Here is a 20,789-nt window from a genome sequence, read left to right as displayed (position 1 = left end):
CTAAGTAGGTACATGCTGGCAGCATAGAGTCTAATCTAATTATTGTAGAATCTTAGAGATAATCTAAGTGCTGCCTAATTGCATACAACACATTTTATTGACTCTTTTCTATGTGTAAGGCACACAGACTGTGTGTGGGGTACATACCTATTTTCTGTGGGCAAAAACCAGAATCACCCAGAGGGCTCGTTAAAACACAAATGGCGGAGTCCCATCCCCAGAGTTTCTGACTCCGAGTTTCTGGAGTGGGCCTGAGAACTGGCATTTCTAGCAAGTTCCCAGGAGCTGCTGCTGATGCTGCTGGTTCAAGATCACACTGTGAGAACTGCTCTACACCCTCATGGGGGGGATTATTCCAGGGTTCGCTTGAGCCCTTCTAATGGGATGGGTTGTGAAAGCGGCTGATCCCAACAGGACAACTTTCTTAGAGTTTACCAACACTGCGCTGAAAAGTGCCTCCCGGAAACTCTCTCCCTGGTCCTAACTCTGCCGGCCGGAATTGCTCTGGACACACCTAATCCTCATTTAACAAATGCCCATGCACGTTCATCCTAAGGAGGGCAGAGAGGGGTCGGTTTGGCAAATAACATTGTTTATGTTCCATGCCTGTTTAATCTACTTTGCTAACAATAAATTTAAATGTTAATAACTGGGGTGTACATGCACCATAAAGGGTACAAATGTCATGTGTACAGCTTGATAAAATTTTACATAGGTATACACTCATACAACTGCCTTCCACATCAAGACACGAAATATTTTCACCCTTCCTCAAAATTACCCTGTCCTGTTTCCCGGTCCCTAGCTGGCCTTCAAAAGCCAGCACTGTTCTATTCCAGTTGCCATGGATATTTCCTGCTCCTCTTGAACTTTATGCAGACGGAAGCAGAGAGAACATGCCCTTTTGTATCTGATATTTTCAAGAAGACTGTGAGGTTTAACCATGTTCTAAATAGCAATATTAGTTCTTTTGTTTTAATTGCCTTGTGGTATCCCAAGTTTGGCTTGTGTTTATAGTTGTATATTTAATTGCTCTTTCTGTTTTTTTTGCGGGGGTGGGTGTGTTGTGGGATGGAATTTTGCTCTTGTTGCTCAGGCTAGAGGGCAATGGTGCAATCTCAGCTCACTGCAACCTCCGCCTCCCTGGTTCAAGTGATATTCTCCTGCCTCAGCTTCCTTAGTAGCTGGGATTACAGCCACCACACCCACCTATTTTTTTGTATTTTTAGTAGAGACGAGGTTTCTCCATGTTGGCCAGGCTGATCTCGAACTCCTGACCTCAGGTGATCCACCCGCCTCAGCCTCCCAAAGTGCTGGGATTCCAGGCATGAGCCACCGCGCGTGGCCCCTCCTTCTATTCTATATAGTTAAGGTTGGAAATTGACATGGTTTGGCTCTGTGTCCCCACCGAAATCGCGTTTGGAATTGTAATCCCCATGTGTCAGAGGAGTGGCCTGGTGGGAGGTGATTGGACCATGGAGGTGAATTTCCCCGTTGCTGTTCTCGTGATAGTGAGTTCTCACGAGATCTGATGGTTTAAAAGTCTGGCGCTGCCCGTTTCTTCTCTCTCTCTCCTGCCGCCGTGGTGAGGTGTTCGCTTCCCTTTTGCCTTCCGCCATGATGGTAAGTTTCCCGAGGCCTCCCTAGCCACGCAGAACTGTCCATGCACTGTCTGGATTTTCCCACCTCCTTCAGATGAGCAGATCTGTGGATGCATGTTCTCTCTTATGTAACTGTCTCCCTACAAAAATAAACTTTTCTCTTTGCTGGCTCTCTGATCACTTCCAAAATCCCTGTCCTTGATAAGTGCGAATAATAGAAGAATCTGTTCTACCTTGTGGTTCCTGTTAAGGTTACACCTAAATTGTCTCTGAAAAATAATTGTCTGTTTTGTTAAAGGAAATGTTTAAACTTCCTTTGACTTTTGTGTCTAATAAACCCCCAGCAGAAGGAAGTTTATTTTTAAATACAAATTACTGTGGCCACTTAACGCCTCATTTCCTTTTTCATTCTGCTAATTGGAGATGGGAAATTGCTGGTCAGCCTATTTCATGCTATCAACTTGAGTACGTTTAAAAAGATAATCAGAGGCTTTGCAGCAGTTTTAAGTCTGGCTTTGATTCAATATCTGGATAAAAAGCCTCCACATGCCCTTATGATTAAGAATTCTTGTTTGTGTTTTCTTATTTTCCATGGTGCATGCAGACCTCATCCTTTGGGTTTTTATTGCTAAGTACGTAGATATAGTGTTGTTTGGGTTTATAATAATTCTCTGGGTTCTAACAGGAAATGAAGGTCAGGAGTAAAAGATGGGATGCCCTTTGCTTAATCTGTCATCACACTAGGTTTTCATAAATTACATAACATCCATTTATCTGTTTATCTTTCTGTAATTCGAATTTATATCCTAAATTTCATGTTAAAAAGCTTTGAGGTTTTTTTTTTTTTTTTTTTTTTTTTTACTGAGCCACAGGCTGGGCATGGTGGCTCACGCCTGTACTCGTAGAACTTTGGGAGTCCAAGGCAGGAGGATAGCTTGAGCCTAGGAGTTCAAGACCAGTCTGAGCAACATAGCAAGACCCTGTCTCTACAAAAAACGACAACAAAAAATTATCCAGGTATGCTGGTACGTGCCTGTAGTCCCAGCTACTGGGGAGGCTGAAGTGAGAATCACTTGAGTCCAAAAGTTTGAGGCTGCAATGAGCTGTGATTGCACCATTGCACTCTGGGTGACAGAGTGAGACTCTGTCTCAAAAAAAAAAAAAAAAAAAAGGAATACAGAAAAAGAGAAATCCTGTAGGACAAATGACCAGCGATTTATCACGTATATGTAGCATCAGAAAACAGGTGGAGGCAGACACTGGAGATTAAAAGAAGCAAGAAACAAAAATGGAATGTGATTGGGGACTCTGTTCTAATCTTGATTCAAACAAATCAACCATACCAAGACCCTTTCTTTAGGGAATCAGACAAATTTAAATACAAACTGAGAATTAGATAATAATAGGGCATTGAGCATTAATTTTGTCACTTGTGATAATGGTTTTGTGGTTATGTTAGTAAAAGAGTTCCTACAGGTAAAGGCATACTGCAGTATTTATGGATGAAATAATGGTGTCTGGAATTTGTTTTTAAAATACTCTAGGAAAAAATGGTCGGGGAATAGATAAAAACAGATACTAAAGATTGGTAACATGCCGATGCTTGTTAAAGCTGGGTGATGGATACGGGGAATCATTTTACTATTCTCTCTACTTTTGTGTGTTTTAAAAATTTTCATAAGAAAAGGTTCAAAAATAGGCATAAGAGGGGAGCTACATGATGACATATTTGTCACATTGTGATATATGAGTACAGTCTTAGAAGTTCCTGTGAAATACAAGCCTGTAATAAAATGAAATCTAAAACTCTGTGTCTGCCAAACAGTTCTTATTTCTTTTTGGAAAAAAACAAATTAATTATGTTTCTGCTTTGTTTGCAGATGATTCTGGGCCTCCCCCATCTACTGTCATCAACCAAAATGAAACGTTTGCCAACATCATTTTTAAACCTAGTGTAGTACAACAGGCCAAGATTGCCCAGAATGGAGTTTTGGGAGACTTTATCATTAGATATGATGTCAATAGAGAACAGAGCATTGGGGACATCCAGGTAATGGGATTGTTGTTGCTATTTCACATTGGTTGGTCGATACTTTGGATAGACTCAGACTGTAGATTCCAGTGTTTACCTAAGGGAGAGAGAACTTTCTGCTTCTTAGTATAAATTTGTTGTAACCTAAAATAGTTCTTCAAAGAGACTAGTGGTATTTTTTTGCTGAGCGTACCTATTTCTGGCTTCAGTAATCTGCAGAGCAAGTGAAATCTGTAATGTCAAGCCCCCTGTGGTGTTTTAGATGAAATTAGAATTTTAGTTCATGCTCCATTTTATTTTATTTTTGAGACTGAGTCTCACTCTGTCACTGAGGCTGGAGTGCAGTGGCCGACCTTGGCTCACTGTCTCCCAGGTTCAAGCGATTCTCCTGCCTCAACCTCCCAAGTAGCTGGGATTACAGGCACCCACCACCATGCCCCGGTAATTTTTGTATATTTAGTAGTGATGGGGTTTTGCCATGGTGGCCAGGCTGGTCTCGAACTCCTGACCTCAAGTGATCTGACCGTCTCAGCCTCCCAAAGCTCTGGGATTACTGGCATGAGCCACTGCAATTGGTCCATGTTCCATTTTAATTAAAAGAGTCTGCTCATTTTCCTTTAGGTCTTATTGTTCCAGAGACAGGGTGGGGATATTAAAACCTATTAATTGCATCCAGAATGTAGAGAATCTTCATGTCTCAGCTTCTAAGATGCTTGGTAAAAAAACAGATAGCAAAGGAAGCAGAATTCTCAAGTAGCAAAGGTCCAGGGGATGGATAATTAAACTTGAACTGGTAGTCATCATTGATCGATTTTAAAGGGAAGAGTCTACCCTTATACAGATTAAATTAGCAATTAGTTCTATTGGAGGGATCAGGGGCTTAGATAATTTTACTCCAGGTGTGGAATCTGACCCTAAGCTCTGTGTCATGCTTTAACTTTTAGAAATTCCATAGAATACCCACTTCAGGTATTTTTCCTCCCTACTCTAGGTACTACCGTTTTTACTTTCTTTTCTCTCCACCAGGTTCTAAATGGCTATTTTGTGCACTACTTTGCTCCTAAAGACCTTCCTCCTTTACCCAAGAATGTGGTATTCGTGCTTGACAGCAGTGCTTCTATGGTGGGAACCAAACTCCGGCAGGTGAGCGAGTGCCAACTGCCCATTTATTCCTCTCTCGCTTTTGCCTGGGACAAAGACTTGCTTTGCAAATAAAGTTCAGTAGATGCCGAACATCAGCTTTACCATCCAACGATTCCTGCCTATGGAGAGCCTTCCTGAGCGGATTCAGTTAAGTCCTTGACATAAACTGTCATTTCAGCATGGTGGTTTTAAGAGAGCAGAGGGATGTGCTAGAGAAATCCCTTGAAATAAAGGGCACTGGCAGAGTGGATAATGTAAGTGAGACAGGAATACATCGACAGGGCCAGTCCTCAGCACCATCATTGATGGAATAATTCTGTTCAGTGATGATTCCTCTGAGAACAGTGGAATAGAATCACTGGAAGCCTCCTTAGAATAAAGAACTCAGGTCTCAGTAAATCAGGACTGATGTCACAAAATTTAGGATGAATCTTAAAATTCCCAGGTGGTGGGGAGACATTCAGGGGTCATGTAGTTTATGTTGAAAAATTAGATTCCTGAAAATATGACTATTTATACTTTTCTTGCAAACCGCTGGAAAAGACTGTTTCTTATCTTATTTTGGTATCATAAATGTCAGAATCTTGCATTTACAATACATTTCAAACTCACATAATAGAAAACAGAGCTACTGGTTGCCAGACCAGCTAATATCTTTACGTTCTTCGAAAACATAAATCTCTTAGTTTGTCTTTTAAAATTCATCATCTGTTTTATTTTATTTATTTTTTTGAGATGGAGTTATGCTCTTGTTGCCCAAGCAGGAGGACAATGGTGCGATCTCAGCTCACTGCATGCGACCTCTGCCTTCTGGGTTCAAGGGATTCTCCTGCCTCAGCCTCCTGAGTAGCTGGGATTACAGGTGTCCACCACCACATCTGGCTGATTTTTGTATTTTTAGTAGAGACAGGGTTTCATCATGTTGGCCAGGCTGTTCTCAAACTCCTGACCTTAGGTGATCCACCTGTCTCAGCCTCCCAAAGTGCTGAGATTATAGGTATGAGCCACCGCGCCTGGCCTATTTCGTTTTTTTAATCAATTCACAATGCTTTTGTGATTTAATGAGTGAGATACTATCTTAAATCTCATAAAAACTCTCTATCCCACCTGCGTCCACCTCTAGGTCCCACCTCACATGCTGTTGAACCTACTCCTATCTGATAAACTATTGCAACTATTTTTTTTCTCAATCTACTACTTTATAAATGGCTTCTTTAGCCATTTATGTTTTACAAATCCAGCAGTGAAATCTGTATCTTCTACATGGCATCTGGTTTACCATCAGATAGAGCAAAAACACTCCGATAGAGCAAAAACATACTCCAAAATACAATGTGAGACTAGGGTTTAACTGTTTTCTTTCGGAGCAGGGGTGTCCAATCTTCCGGCTTCCCTGTGCCACACTGGAAGAAGAAGAATTGTCTTGAGCCACACATAAAATACACTAACAATAGCTAATGAGGTAAAAAAAAAAAAAAATCACACAAAAAACCTCACAATGTTTTAAGAAAGTTTATGAAATTGTGTTGGACCGCATTCAAAGCCGTCCTGGGCTGCATGTGGCCCATGGGCCGGGGGTTGGACAAGCTTGTTTTAGAGGATAGCCAAATATAATGTCTAATTAATGTAGGGGGAAAATAAAATAACCTTGCTCTGTGAATCAGCTTTTAGTGGTTCTTTAACGTCATGTGCTTGTCCAGAGCGCAACCGGAAAACGGCTCCATTTTTGACATTTTCTTCCTTCTGCTTTCTTGACTTTCCACCCTGGAGTTCCTTTTCTTTTGCATGAGGAGCGTCATCCATGAGCATATTTTTAAAAAGAATTCTCTATCTTTGTCTGAAAGTGATTTATTTTACTTTTATCCTTTAAGGATAGTTTTTACCAGGTACGGTATTTTACATTGGCAGTGATCGAATGATGAATATAATATTTGAAAATCTGCTTGTAGAAATAGTTTGAGGCCTAGGATGATGGTCTGTTCCTCTAGAGAAGGTTTGGGCTTGTTTCTGTCAGGTCCCTGGGGGAATTAAAATCTGGGATTACTTTAGTTCAGTTTCAGGGGTGGAGGTGTTTGGGCAGCCCAGATGGCTCGAAGCTGGACTGCAGTCCTTTTAGGAGCTGGTGTATTTCTGCTTTGCACACAGTGTAGAAGGTTTGCTAGAGCATCCCTAAGCTGCAAAGGGGATGCGCAGCCTCTCAGGTAGCTCTTTGGCCGTGACAAACATCCTTTAGACACAAGTGGTCCCAAATGCTGAGCTTACCTCTTAAAATTTGCATCTTCTCTCAGATATTTTTTTCTCACGGTTTTGTTTGCTCTCTGCTCCTTTAAAGATTTTTTTAAAACCCCGTTTGTTTAGCTTTTTTAGTTCTTACTGGGAAGCTAAAGAAAATGTTTGTTTAAGTTGTTTTTCAAATCTCCTCTGTGATGTTTTAGGATTTTCAGTTTTTTGTCTGTGTCTGCGAAATCCAAACTGTAGAGTCCCTTAGGGCTCAAGTTACTTGTAGGTTTCCCAAAGATTTTCCCAAAGTTTTCGTTACACCAAAGTGAAGCTTTCTCTTATAGTGGCTGATATTTATTGACGTTTTAGAGGCCACACAGCCTTTCCTTATTTACCAAATACCCTGTGAAGTTATTTGCATTATGTGCTACAAGTTCTTTTTTTTTTGAGATGAAGTCTCACTCTGTCACCTAGGCTGGAGTGCGATGGCACGCTATCGGCTCACTGCAACCTCCACCTCCCGGGTTCAAGCAGTTCTCCTGCCTCAGTTCCCCCAAGTAGCTGAGATTACAGGTGCTCGCCACTATGCCCAGCTAATTTTTGTATTTTTAGTAGAGGTGGGATTTCGCTGTGTTGGGCAGGCTGGTCTCGAACTCCTGACCTCAGGTGATCTGCCTGCCTCGGCTTTCCAAAGTGCTGGGATTACAGGCTTGAGCCACCGCGTCCGGCCCTAGGTACTTACAAGTTCTTAAGTGCCATTTGTTGATCAAGTTGTTTTGTGACATTGATGACTGTATGATAGATGCTGACAGAAGAATAATCATGGCTTCTTTTAAGACCATTGTGGGCCACAGAATACAGTGTTAATTAGGCTGACATATGATCAGTATGATAATTCCCATTTGGATTTTGAATCACTAAACAGTTACTGAGTGGGTGCCCTGTACTAGGTTTCCCCAGGCATCTCATTTAATTCCTAGGTACCTATGGATCTTCAGATGTTCTTTCTTTTGCTTTCTAAAAAAAAAAAAAAAAGCTTTTTTCGGGGGGCAGGGTTTGTATTTCCTCTGAACAAACATACCTTGCTGAAGATATTTATGATTAAATTAACTGCAACCAGTCTGAATTCCTGTGACTACCGAATAGTTTGTATTCTGATGTTTTTATTCACCCCCATATCATGAATATATCTTATGGAGTTAAATATTCTTTAAAAACCTGATTCTAATGGCCATAAAGCAATACTGTTCACTAGAAGCTTCTGTGAGAATGGGAATGTTCTGCACCTGTGCTGTCCAATGCAATAGCCACTAGTCACATATGGGTGTTGAGCTAGTGAAGTATGGCTAATGCAAGTGAGGAACTGAATTTTTAATTTTATTTAATTTTAATAAATTTAAATTTGGATAGTTATATGTGGCTAATAGTTACCATATGGGAGTGCATAGCTGCAGAACATTTATTCACCCTACCACCCATTAGAGACTTTTCAGCCGTTTCCATTTTTTGCGATTATAAACCCCATTGGGATGACTGTCTTCATGTAGAAATCTCTGACGCATGCCGTGTCAGTTTCTTAAATTAGATTCTTAGAATTGGAATTACTGGGGCAAAGAATACCAGCTAATTTGTGGGTTTGGTACATTTTCCAAAAACATTTTCTAAAAAGTCTGTGCCAATTTATAACATTTAAAACTGTTACCAGGCAAAGAATTCCAAATGGATTACGAGGCTAAAGGTAATCAATGAGCCACATCCCAAAATATGTTAAAAAAAAAAAAAAAAATACAGGTGCATATTTAACTGATTTTCGAGTGGGAAGAAACTTTCTAAGCCTAAAAGCAGTATAATCACTTTTAAGCCTAAAAGTAATTACAAAGGGGAAAATCAGCAACTTTAGCTACATAAAAATTTTAAATTTTTGTTGTAAACAAAAAAAAAGTAAACCAAAGACTAGAAAATTGCATGCAGGAAAGAGACAGAAGTATATCATTAATATGTAAAGAACTGTTCCAGATTAATGAAAATTAATCCTATATAAGAAAATGAGCAAAGGTTATAAAACAAACTACTAGAAAGAAATAAGAAGATTCAATAAACTTATGAAATAATCATCAAGCATATTAGTAACTAAAGAAATGCATCTCAGGTGCCAGAGTCACTTCAGGGTTTAACCCCAAACCTAGTCCAATCCAGTGCCCCAGGGTTGTCTTCCACTTCCTGTGGGAGAATAATCAAGAATCTTCCTGCCAAATAACCCTCAGAAAAATAAACCCTGCCCCAAATTGTCCAGAGAAAAACTAATGAATGAAATCAGGGTCTCCTAAATGTACCTTTAATCATAAAATAATTCGGGCACTTCTTAAAAATATGGCATGGGAGATTTCCAAAATAACTAAGAGTATTATGTGAATGATCTAATACAAGAATCTTTAGTCTTTAAAATAATTTGGTTGTCATCCCCATTTTACTGATGGAGAAACTGAGGCTTTGCAAAAGTAGATGAGTTGGCTAATAAATGGTGTCGGCAGCCTTGAGTCCTGGGTCGGAAGTCTGAGAACCAACCCGTGCACCGTGCGAGTAACAGTGTGGTTGTGGTAAGAAGGCACACATGTGTGCAGCTGGCGGAAGTGCAAATGGATATAAGGTCAAGGCAGTCTTACATTTCAAGACCCAGTTGAGAAGGCTGCATTGCAGAAGGCAGGGATTTCCTTGCATGATGCAAGAGCAATGTAATAACAGATGTCAGATCATTTGTTATTCTCCCCTCTTCCTTCATTCCTGGATATTAAAATTCCATTCCTTGCTAGCCGCTGAAAGTCTGGCATGCACTCTGCTGGCTTCGAAGCTTCAGCGTGGCCTCTTTCCAGGAGAGCCACCCTAGACCAGCCAAACACATGTCTGAGCCATTTCGAAAGCCCCTCGCTGCCTTGAGTGGTTTTGAAAACTGCCGACTATTTTTGCAATTCTCAGCTTCTCCAAGGCCACAGTACTAAGTGAAAAGCTTAGCTGGCTCTTCTAAGAGTCTTGTAGATGATGTTATGTCTGTTGCTGAAGAGGACAATTACCCCAAGCACAGGGCTTTCATATTGTGTCAACAGGCTTGGCAATGTGGGACATTTGTCATGCATCCACATGGATTCTATTAAGAATCATTCGCTGTTATTCCTGATGTTCTTGACTCCTATCATGTTTGACGGGCCTGAAAGACCTCGCTGCATTTATTGCAATGTAGGACACATAGTTGGCATTTAATAATTACTTGAACCATTGGTTTAGAAAAATTTGTAAACACCATTCAACCTTAAAAAAATATACTCGATAAGGGGTATATTGGCACCTCGGGAGCCCCCAAAGCTGTGTGCCTCTGGCATTTTCTGGTTCTTGTCCTAATCCCAGTGGGAACATGATCCTGGAAGCCAGGACCTGCCCGGCTTGGGAACAGCAACAGAGCTGCCTGAGGTTTGCTGGCACGTGGCTTTGCTGTTTTCCCTCCCGGGTGCTTTTGCAGACAAGTTTGTTGAGAGATGGCTCTGGTGTCGGGTCAGGCAGGGTTTCTGCCTCCCAATTTGAGCTAAAACTTCTTGGTGAGAATGGGAGCTGAGAAGAGCCAAACAAACAAACAAACAACAACAACAAAAAAAAAAAATAGGGGGAGAAAAATGTAATCAGGGAAGGCTTCTTTTTTTCTTGTTAGTTGCATGCTTAAAGCATTGACATTTGCAGACAGACATGTAGTCCTTGGGAGCATTAGAGTATGTTTTTCCTTGACCATGGTGTGCCTTTTCCTAATCTATAGAATTCAATCTACCACTTTCACATTCATATTAAAGAACTTGGCTAAGGGACCTTCTTTGGCAACCAAGCAGTGACGAATGGATCACTTACCAGATGTTTTCCATACTTTAATGGTCTCCAAACCTGTTCCCACACTCTGTGTCCCTCTGTGCCCATTCTGGGTTCCCACATAGCCTTTGAAGCTTGTTTTCCTTTCCCCATTTTATTTGGTTGACAATTTTAGAGGGTAAAGAACAAGCATGTTTCTTATCTGTAATTGTCAAGTTAAAACGAGGGCAAACATGAATTAGTCCAGTTAAAATGAGGGCAAACGTGAATTAACAAGTAGGAGAACTGGGAGCTGTATGTCGATTTTGCTTCACTCACAGGCTTGCTTTATGCTGTAGGACATCGGTTTCTCCCTCACTGTCCAAAATTGGGTTCCCAAGAGCTATTTGGATATTTCATATGTAACCTTATGGGTGAATAATTTGTAAGCTCCATGGACTTGGGGAGCATCTTGTGTTTGATCATTACAATATGCATTCCCAACTCTTCACACATAGTGGGTAATGACATTTGCTGCCAAATTACCAGCCCACAAACAATAAATGTATCCTGCATTTTTCTGAGGCATAGTAGTTACCATTGAGCAATCAGTGCATATCAAGTGCTGTGAGGGTTTTACGTACATTTCTTCATTTAATCTTTCAGCCATCCAGTGAAATAGATATTGCTATCCCCATTTTATACATGGGAAGGTGGAGGCCAGGAAGATGATATCATTAGGCTGAAATACACAACATTATAAGTAGGAAAGTTAGGATTCAAGCCCAGGTCAGCCTTACCTAAAGCACTTCACCATAACATCGTATGTGGACCATAACACAGTGGTGGTCTGTAGACCACTTCTCAAGCTTTGAGGCTCTGTTTTTGTCACCAAGTAATGTGAAGGACAGTGCTGCCCATCTCAGGTGAGTGCACACAGATGTCACCTACTCAAAGAGGTGCCAGCCAGCAGGCTGGTATTGTGAAAAACTCACGAAGCTATTCTGCTTTGATTCATAGAATTATTGAGCAACATTTTATTATTTAACATTAAGCACACCTTAGGCGTGTGTAGGGAGGCAGACTTCTTGCCCTTTTATGATGTGGATTGGGCAGATGCTGTCCGAGTGTGCGTGCAGAAGGCAGAAATGTAGACTGAGGCAAGGTGGCTCGGGCAAGCTGGGTGACTGTCAAGTCCAATGATGTCCAACAGTGTGTCATTGTAGCTGCCCTCTTCAAACTATGTGGATCTGCCACATTTCAAAAGAGAGGATCCAGGTCAGGTGTGGTGGCTCATGCCTGTAATCCCAGCACTTTGAGAGGCCGAGGCGGGAGGATGGCTCGAGCCCAGGAGTTCGAGATGAGACTGGGCAGCATAGTGAGACCTCATCTGTACCAAAAAGAACAAAATTAGCCAGGCATGATGGCCCACACCTGTAGTCCCAGCTACTTAGGAGACTGAGGCAGGAAGATGGCTTGAGCCCAGGAGGTCGAGACTGCAGTGAGCTATGATGGCGCCATTGCACTCCAGCCTGGGCAACAGGGCAGGACCTTGTCTCAAACAAACAAACAAAAATTAAATGATGGAGATCAAAGAAGGCAGTCAGGTTCACTGAGCAGCCTGGAGGAAAGCTCAGCATGAGCTGCGGGACCCAGAGGGCCTCTGAGGGCTTGCCGTCTGGTTAGAGGAGAGAACTCCCCCGCACAAATGGAGGCACTCAGAAAGCAGGAGGATGCAAGCTTGCCCCATGAGAGCCTGCCTGAAAGACTGGGGGAAGGGGTCTCAGAAGGTAAGTGCTATGTGGCTATCATGCAACTAAAAGTCGACAACAGAGAACATTGGGTCCACTGCTTTGCCTGTTCAGGTCTAGGCCTTGTTTAAGCACCTGAAAGCAAGGCCCCAGGAAATATCAGAACAGCCTAGCTTCCCTTTTTGTCTTTCTGGAGCCAGTGTCGTCAAAACTCTTTTGTAAAGGGGCAGATGATAAACATCTTAAGTTTCACACACCAGATGGTTTTTTTTTTCTTCTTTTGAGACTGAGTTTCGCTGTTGTTGCACAGGCTGGAGTGCAGTGGCGCGATCTCAGCTCACTGCAACCTCCAACCTCCGCCTCCCGGGTTCAAGCAATTCTCCTGCCTCAGCCTTCCAAGTATGCTGGGATTACAGGCATGTGCCATCACACCTGGCTAATTTTGTATTTTTAGTAGGGTTGGGGTTTCACTATGTTGGCCAGGCTGATCTCAAACCCCTGACCTCGGGTGATCCACCCGCTTCAGCCTCCCAAAGACAGGCGTGAGCCACGGCGCCAGGCTGAAGATTCATTTGTCTCCCCTCTCCCCCTCTTTCTTTCTGTAGAGACAGGGTCTCACTATGTTACCCAGGCTGGTTTTGAACTCCTGGACTCAAGCGATCCTCCCACTTTGGCTTCCAAAGTGCTGGGATTATAGGAATGAGCCACCGCGCCTGCCCGGCCCCAGATGGTTTCTGTTCTAACCACTCAACTCTGCTGTTGGAGATCAAGATCTGCTGTCTTCCTTGTGAAAAGAGCGCAGCCACAGGCAATATGCAAAGAAATGGGTGTGGTTGTGTTCCAGTGAAACCTTACTTACTAAAAGCAGGCGGCAGCAGAGGCCCCTGAGCCACGGTTTGCTGACACCTGTCTAGAGCGAGGACTCATCAAAATGACCTTGAGTTACATGCCAGTTGATTGTGTTTATTCTTGTCTGCTGAGCTGCCCTTGTCAAGACGTTGCTACCAACAGATGTGTGTTTCAGGAAAACATTGCAAAACAGAGATTTGAGACTTGAGGCAGGAAGCAGGAGACAGTGGGGAAAACTGGTTTTTGTCCCTGACTCACAATATGAGGTAATAAATGATGGACAGAGGGCAAAATATTTTTTCCCTAGGCCATGAGTGAAAGCTTGAATTTTTAGTTTCAGGAAAAAAATTACTCCCCAACAATAATAATACAGATAATTTAAAATAAATTAGAGGCACCCATTTAAAAATGTATTGCTGTTGTTGAGGTAGTTAAGATTTACCCAGATGAAGTAGATCTTAAAGGTAAAATGAGGTCCTATTTTATTTATTTTTCCTTTAAACTTTTATTGTAGGTTTAAGAGGCACATATCCAGGTTTGCTAGACGGGTAAATTGTGTGTTGAGGGGGTTTGGTGTACAGATTATTTCATCATCCAGCTAATAAACATAGTACCTGATAGGCAGTTTTTTGACCCTCACCCTCCTCCCACCCTCCACCCTCAAGAGGCCCCAGTGTCCGTTCCCTTCTTTGTGTTCATGTGTACTCAGTGTTTAGCTCCCACTTATAAGTGAGAGTGTACAGTATTTGGTTTTCTGTTCCTGGGTTAATTTGCTTAGGATAATGGCTCCCGGTTCCATCCATGTTGCTCCAAAGGACATGATCTTATTCTTTTTTATGGCTGCATAGTATTCCATGGTATATTTGTACCACATTTTCTTTGAGTCCACCACTGATGGTCATTTAGGTTGAGTCCGTGTCTTTGGTCTTGAGAATAGTGCTGTGATGAACATATGCATGTGTGCGTCTTTATGGTAGAATGATTTCTATTCCTTTGGGTATATACCCAATAAGGGGCTGGCTGGATTGATTGGGAGCTCTGTTTCCAGTTCTTTGAGAAATCGCCAGACTGCTGTCCACAGTGACCGAAGTAGTTTACATTCCTACCGGCAGTGTATAAGCATTCCCTTTTCTCTGCAACCTTGCCCGTGTCTGTTATAAAATGAGGTCATGTTTTTGAAATGTGGAGTATCTCTGAATGTGGGCACTCTGTGGCTGTCATACAAAGAGACACTTGTCAGTATAGAGCTCGGGGTGCTCCTGCATCACCTGCTCAGATCGCAGCCTTGCTGTGAGCATCGGAAAGTGTGGCGCCAGGAAATCACAGAAAGGCCTAGTTTCCCCCTTTCTGGTTTCCCAGTTTTTAAGTCCCAAATTGGAATTGGCAGACTTTTGCTGTAAAGGGCTAGATAGGGGCTGAAACGAAACTTTGCTACAAATAACAGCGAGATAAACACTACAAGTCAGAATTAAATGAGATAACAAACGTGGAAGTGCTTATCAGAGGGTCAGAACGCTTTGTCATTCAGGGATTGTGTAATCTTGGCTGGCTGATTGAAATTGCAACTGGGTGAAATTCCTAAGCGCTGGTGTTGCCTGATAGCACAGCCACCCACTTCTCGGGTTCGGGACGCCTGACTCTCACTCAGCTTTCCACTTTGGCTTTAACTCTAGAGTTCAGATTCTCCAAACATGAAACAAATATGGGTTAGAGGCTGTGGGGGAGGCGCTAGGTGTGGGGGACACAGAGATAAATGAGACACAGCCTTTCCTCACGAGAAGCTCAGAGAAGAAGACAAAGTCAGGCAACAATTATATAGGGAGTGCTCCGTGTAATAGGGCATAGGTAAGAGCCAGTAGTTGCGCGATAGGGTGGTGATCAGTTCTTTTTAGTGGTGGGAGAGTAGGGGATGGTGGATGATTCTCAGAGGGAGGCATAGTTGGGTGAGTCTCAAAGGCCTCTTAGAAGTTAACTGAGTGGGTGGCATGAGAAGAGGGAGATTGGATCCAAGCAGAATGAGAGAGATGCATGACATGTACAAAGCATGGAGGCAGGAGAAAGTGTGTCTCCAAGGGCATCAGCCCTAAGTCACTTTCACCGAGAACTTTAGAATTTTGCTGGTGAAAAGAAACACTGAATAGACAAAGCCCGGTGGCTCCCGCCTATAATCCCAGCACTTTGGGAGGCCAAGAGGGGCAGATCATCTGAGGTCAGGAGTTCAAGACCAGCCTGGGCAACTTGGCAAAATCTCGTTTCTACTAAAAGTACAAAAATTGGCTGGGTGTGGTGGTGGGCACCTATCATCCCAGCTACTCGGTAGGCTGAGGCAGGAGAATAGCTTGAACCTGGGGGGCGGGGGTTGCAGTGAGCCATGATCACACCACTGCACTCCAGCCTGGCGACAGAGAGGGACTCCATTTCAAAAAAGAAAAATAAATGGAACAATCATACATTATTCAAAACTAACATGGATAATGGAAAGGATTGTAGGGGAGAGAAAGAACTTGAGATAGTCAGGAAAAGATTAATGATGGAGATGGAAAAGGAACTGGTTCTTGAAGATGGGATACAATTTTCTTGGCAGGAAAAGAATGAGTGAATTCTTGGTTGGGGAAAACCACAGAGCGTGAAAGAAGGCTGAATATGCCTTCTTTTGGGGAAGGAAGCTGAGCACGAGAGTTAAGTGATATCCCCCAGGAGAGTTACCAGTCGCTGGGTCCTCAGGCCTGAGGCTTTAATGACCCTGTGGGAACAGCAGATGAGAGCTTGGGCACTCTGAGGTGGGGGTTGAACCTGAGACCCCCGATAAAGCTGGTTCCATCAAAGGACTGCACCCTTAGGGGAGTAGTAGGCAGAGGAAACCTCCACCTGCTGATGCAGGAAGACAACATAGAAGATTGCCCAACTCTGTTTGACTTTGGGGGTTGTGGGGCAAGGGAAGACTTCCCTTATAACCATGGGACCCAAATCAGATAGCCTGGAAGCATGTGAGCAGGTGACTGAATGTCAACTACCATGGAATCAAGGAACTCTCTGATAATCCACCCATCAAGGGGTTCTGGGCCAGGGAGAACCTGGAGGTGCCTGGGAAGCTCCTGCGGGGCCGTGGCGCCAACTTATGCTGCAGGGAATTTCCCCAGATAAAGCCCCTCTGAGAAGACGCTCATGACACAACAGCACAAAACACACAAGGAGGCAGTCCACGCAGACCAAGGGACAGCCATGCAACGCACTTTAAAAATACCAGTATCAGGCTGGGCGCGGTGGCTCACGCCTGTAATCTTAGTGCTTTAGGTGGCCGAGGCGGGCGGATCATGAGGTCTGGAGATCGAGAGCATCCTAGCTAACATGTTGAAACCCCGTCTCTACTAAAAATACAAAAAAATTAGCCGGGCTGGTGGCGGACACCTGTAGTCCCACCTACTCGGAAGGCTGAGGCAGGAGAATGGCGTGAACCTGGGAGGCGGAGCTTGCAGTGAGCCGAGATTTGCACTCCAGCCTGGACTACAAAGTGAGACTCTGTCTCAAAAAACAAAACACAAAAAACAAAACTGTATCAGCGTTGTTGAGATAGAATTCACAGACCATAAAATCCACCCTTTCAAAGCATACCAGTCAGTGGCTTTTAGTATTTTCAGAGAGTTGTAAAACCGTCACTGTTACCTAATTTTAGAACATCTCATCATCCCCCAAAGAACCGCCGTACTTATTAGCAGTCATTGCTCGTTCACCCCTTTTTCTAGCCCCTGACTACTACTAGTCTCCTTTCTGTCTCTATGGATTTGCCTATTCTAGACATTTCGTATTAATAGAGTTATACAGTGTGCAGCCTTTTGTGCCTGGCTGCTTTCACGTAGCATGATACCTCCCAGGTTCAGCCATGTCATAGCTTGCATCTGTATTTCATTCTTTTTTACTGCTGAGTAGTATTTCATTAGATGGATATACCATGCATTTTTTAGCAGAGATTCTGAGAGTGTGAAGTGAGTTTGAGCTTGCACAGAACTATGTGCTAGAGCTGCAGCTAAGCTCAGAGGTGGGATTTAGTTGTTTACACCATGCTAAGGTGTAGGATTTCTTCAGTGGCTGATGGAAGGAGCCATGCAGCTGGAAGTGCTGTAGGAATGTAATTTGTGGGCCACAGCTGTTGGTAAGACAAATAGGACACAGAAGCTATGAGGCACGGGGAGCCTGCATGGAATGACAGCATATGCCCCACAAGAAGGAACTTCAGCCAGAGTGGTGAGTATGAATGTGGAAGAAGGAAGAACTGTGGAGCTGCTACTAAAGAAGAATCAGTGTGGCATGGTAATTAGCTGGATAGAGTAAAAAAAAAAAGATTCTTCAGACTTTGGAACCATGAGTGGAAGTAGGATATCCTAGAGGAGGAGCTGATTTGAGAGAAAAACATTTTGTGAGTTTGTTCTCACACTGCTATGAAGAAATACCCGAGACTGAGTAATTTATGAAGGAAAGAGGTTTAATTGACTCTCAGTTCCACATGTCTGGGGAGGCCTCAGAAAACTTACAATCATGGCAGAAGGCAAAGGAAAAGCAGGCACCTTCTTCATAGGGCAGCAGGACAGAGTGAGTGCAAGCAGGGGAAATGCCAGATGCTCATAAAACCAGCAGATCTCATGAGACTCACTCATTATCACGAGAACAGCATGGGGGAAACTGCCTCCATGATTCAGTTACCTCCACCTGGTCCTGCCCTTGACATGTAGGGATTGTGGGGATTAAAATTCAAGGTGAGATTTGGGTGGGGACATGGGCAAACCATACCAAATATTATGTATTGAGTTTTCAGCAGATTAAGACTGAAATGACAGTGGGGTGGTGAAGGTATTCAGATGGAGAGCCTGGAGGTGTGGACTTGAGAGACCCCAAAACAGATGTGGTAGCTGAAGAATGGATAAAACTCCTTCAGGGAAGAGTAGAGAGGGAGGGAGGATAGAAGGCCAAAAACTGAGCCTCAGGCCAGGCGCAGTGGCTCATGCCTGTAATCCTGGCACTTTGGGAGGCTGAGTCAGGCTGAGGCAGGCAGATCACCTGAGGTCAGGAGTTCGAGACCAGCCTGGCGAACATGGTGAAACCCTGTCTCTACTAAAAAGGCAAAAAATTCGCCCCGCGTAGTGGCACGCAGCTGTAGTCCCAGCTATTCAGGAGGCTGAGGCAGGAGAATCGCTTGAACCCGGGAGGTGGAGGTTGCAGTGAGCTGAAATTGAGCCACTGTACTCCAGCCTGGGTGACAGAGGGAGATTCCCTCTCAAAAACAAAACAAAGCAAAAACTGAACCTTAGAGGGTATCAGATTTGGTAGGACGAAGAGAGGGTGATGTGCATGAGATCAACAATTCTACAATCAATGAAGAGAAATTGTGGTGAGCGATTCAGTATCTTAAGGGTAGCCCTTGTCCTGAGCAAAGCTGCTGTTCAGGGATGGCTGTCGGCCCTGTGTGGTGGCGTTCCCCATCACAGTGTGTTCACACGCATTCCTGGGGCCACCTGGAAGGAGATCAGATCAGATCTCCTTCTCTAGAAGCAGATCACACAGAGGTTGGAGATATGACCTGCTTAATGCTGGCTACTGGATACCAGGAGGGAGGCTGATGCTGCTAAGAGTGTCAGACTTGAGACACTGAGATTAAGAGTCTCAATGCAGACTTGTGTCATTGAGAGAGAGACAGGTCTGGCAAAGCAAAGCCTCAGCTAGTCCTCACTGCAGTAGTGTTTATGATTTAAATGGCCTGGCAAACTCTCCTTGAATTTGGCTCGGGAAGATCTGCTTCTGTGAGGACAAAGCAGTCACCCTCCCCAGATACGAACACTTGGCATTTGGCATTCTTGACCTCCAGGAACCCAGTTGGGCTGGCCCTCTCTCTGAATTGGGGTAAAGAAGAGGAAGTTCTCACAGTGACTGGTTTAGACACTGTTCCTTTGATTCTCTGAAATCTCCCACTTTTGCTTAGATGTGGTCATCGTGCACATTTCTACAGTTTGCCAAATGACATCAGTTGCTGATGTTTCAAGAGTGGTTAGAAATATGGATAAGTAAAATTTGTGGGGAGTGGGGAGCCAAATTAAAATTAATAACAATTAAGAGCTCTTTCCCCACTGGTAGCAAAAAATATCATATTTAGTGGTGCCATAGTCTGTGTCTTAGTCCATTCAGGCCACTATAACAATCTGCCATAGACTGAGTAGCTTATAAACAACAGAAATCCGTTTCACACAGTTCTAGAAGTTGGAAAGCCCAACATCAAGATGCCAGCAGACTGTGTGTCTGGGGAGGGCCCACCTTCTGGTTCATAGACCCATGTCCTCACATGGTGGAAGGGAGTAGCTAGCTAGCTCACTGGGGTCTTTCATAAAGGCACTGATCCCAACCATGAGGGCTCTAATTTAATGACCTAATTACCTCCCAAAGTCCCCACTTCCTGGTACCATTACCTTGGGGGTTAGGATTTCAATCTTTGAATTTAGGGGGACCCAAACCATCCCTTGTGTACCCCAGGCTATGCCAAATTCTTAGCTTGAAGAAGGATGTTCCAGTGAGCCAAATGTAAAGTCAGATAAATAGTGATTTCCGAATCACCTCTCCTAGGTGCACGTGTAACTCGAAAGGGAAGGCAAAGGCCGAGGTAACAAGACAACCAACCAGGAGGAGAGACCGCACTCATGTCTGGTGGGCTGGGCAGAGCTGGGTTGATGGCGCAGTGGGCTGGAGGGACCTAGTGCTCAGAGATGTTCAGGAGACAGTTGTGGTCATTTTGAGAATGTGCTAGACTGAAGGAGAATACCTAGAAGAAGACAGAAGCATGTTTCGAGGGGCCAGGTGGGAAAATGGGGTTTCAGAGGTCAGATGAAGTCACAGCATTGGAATTGTTCTCCCCCCAGCATCCTGTCCACTGGCTCATATGTCTGAGACATGGAGCACATCTGAAACTTCAGCCAACCTACACCCTTTATGACTGGCTAGAACTTAGTTCTGAGGCCATTTTGCTTTTCTTCCCCGGGTAACCGAGCCAGACAGAGCAGGAAGAGATGTGAGGTTTCTACTTAACCCTCCTTCCCCATAGATCTAAGAAGCCTCTACTGCCTTCTCTGCTCTGGGCTGTCTAGCTATCCACATCCAATCTAGCACAAATAAGGAAGACAAGAAAAAGTAACCAGAGCACCTCTCAATCCCCAACAGTTAAGTTCACCGGTTTTTATAATGTCTTCCCTCTTGCGACAGAAATCTCCCTTTCCGGTCTCATTGGTGACCCTAACTAAGAGTCTGGGAAGATGGAAAGAGACCCAGGAGCAGTGTCACTGTCCCTGCCTAGTGGAGGGGGCTCCACTTCCTCTAAATATTTTCTTGTAT

The 20,789-nt window shown here is 43.7% G+C and overlaps 1 protein-coding gene across 2 annotated transcripts in view; it reads left to right on the top strand.

The window, feature by feature from the left end:
* The window catches only part of ITIH5 (inter-alpha-trypsin inhibitor heavy chain 5), a 101,552-nt gene that overhangs the window by 44,028 nt on the left and 36,735 nt on the right, over positions 1-20,789 (top strand). For both annotated transcript variants that reach the window (XM_050804604.1, XM_050804605.1), the window contains 2 exons: positions 3,482-3,651; positions 4,660-4,776. In XM_050804604.1, coding sequence (XP_050660561.1) covers positions 3,482-3,651; positions 4,660-4,776 — 287 coding nt within the window. The remainder of the gene's footprint in view (positions 1-3,481; positions 3,652-4,659; positions 4,777-20,789) is intronic.

The sequence above is a fragment of the Macaca thibetana genome, chromosome 9, assembly GCF_024542745.1.
Source record: "Macaca thibetana thibetana isolate TM-01 chromosome 9, ASM2454274v1, whole genome shotgun sequence".
In the NCBI taxonomy this organism is placed as follows: domain Eukaryota; kingdom Metazoa; phylum Chordata; class Mammalia; order Primates; family Cercopithecidae; genus Macaca; species Macaca thibetana.
This window is presented reverse-complemented; position numbering and strand designations above follow the sequence as displayed.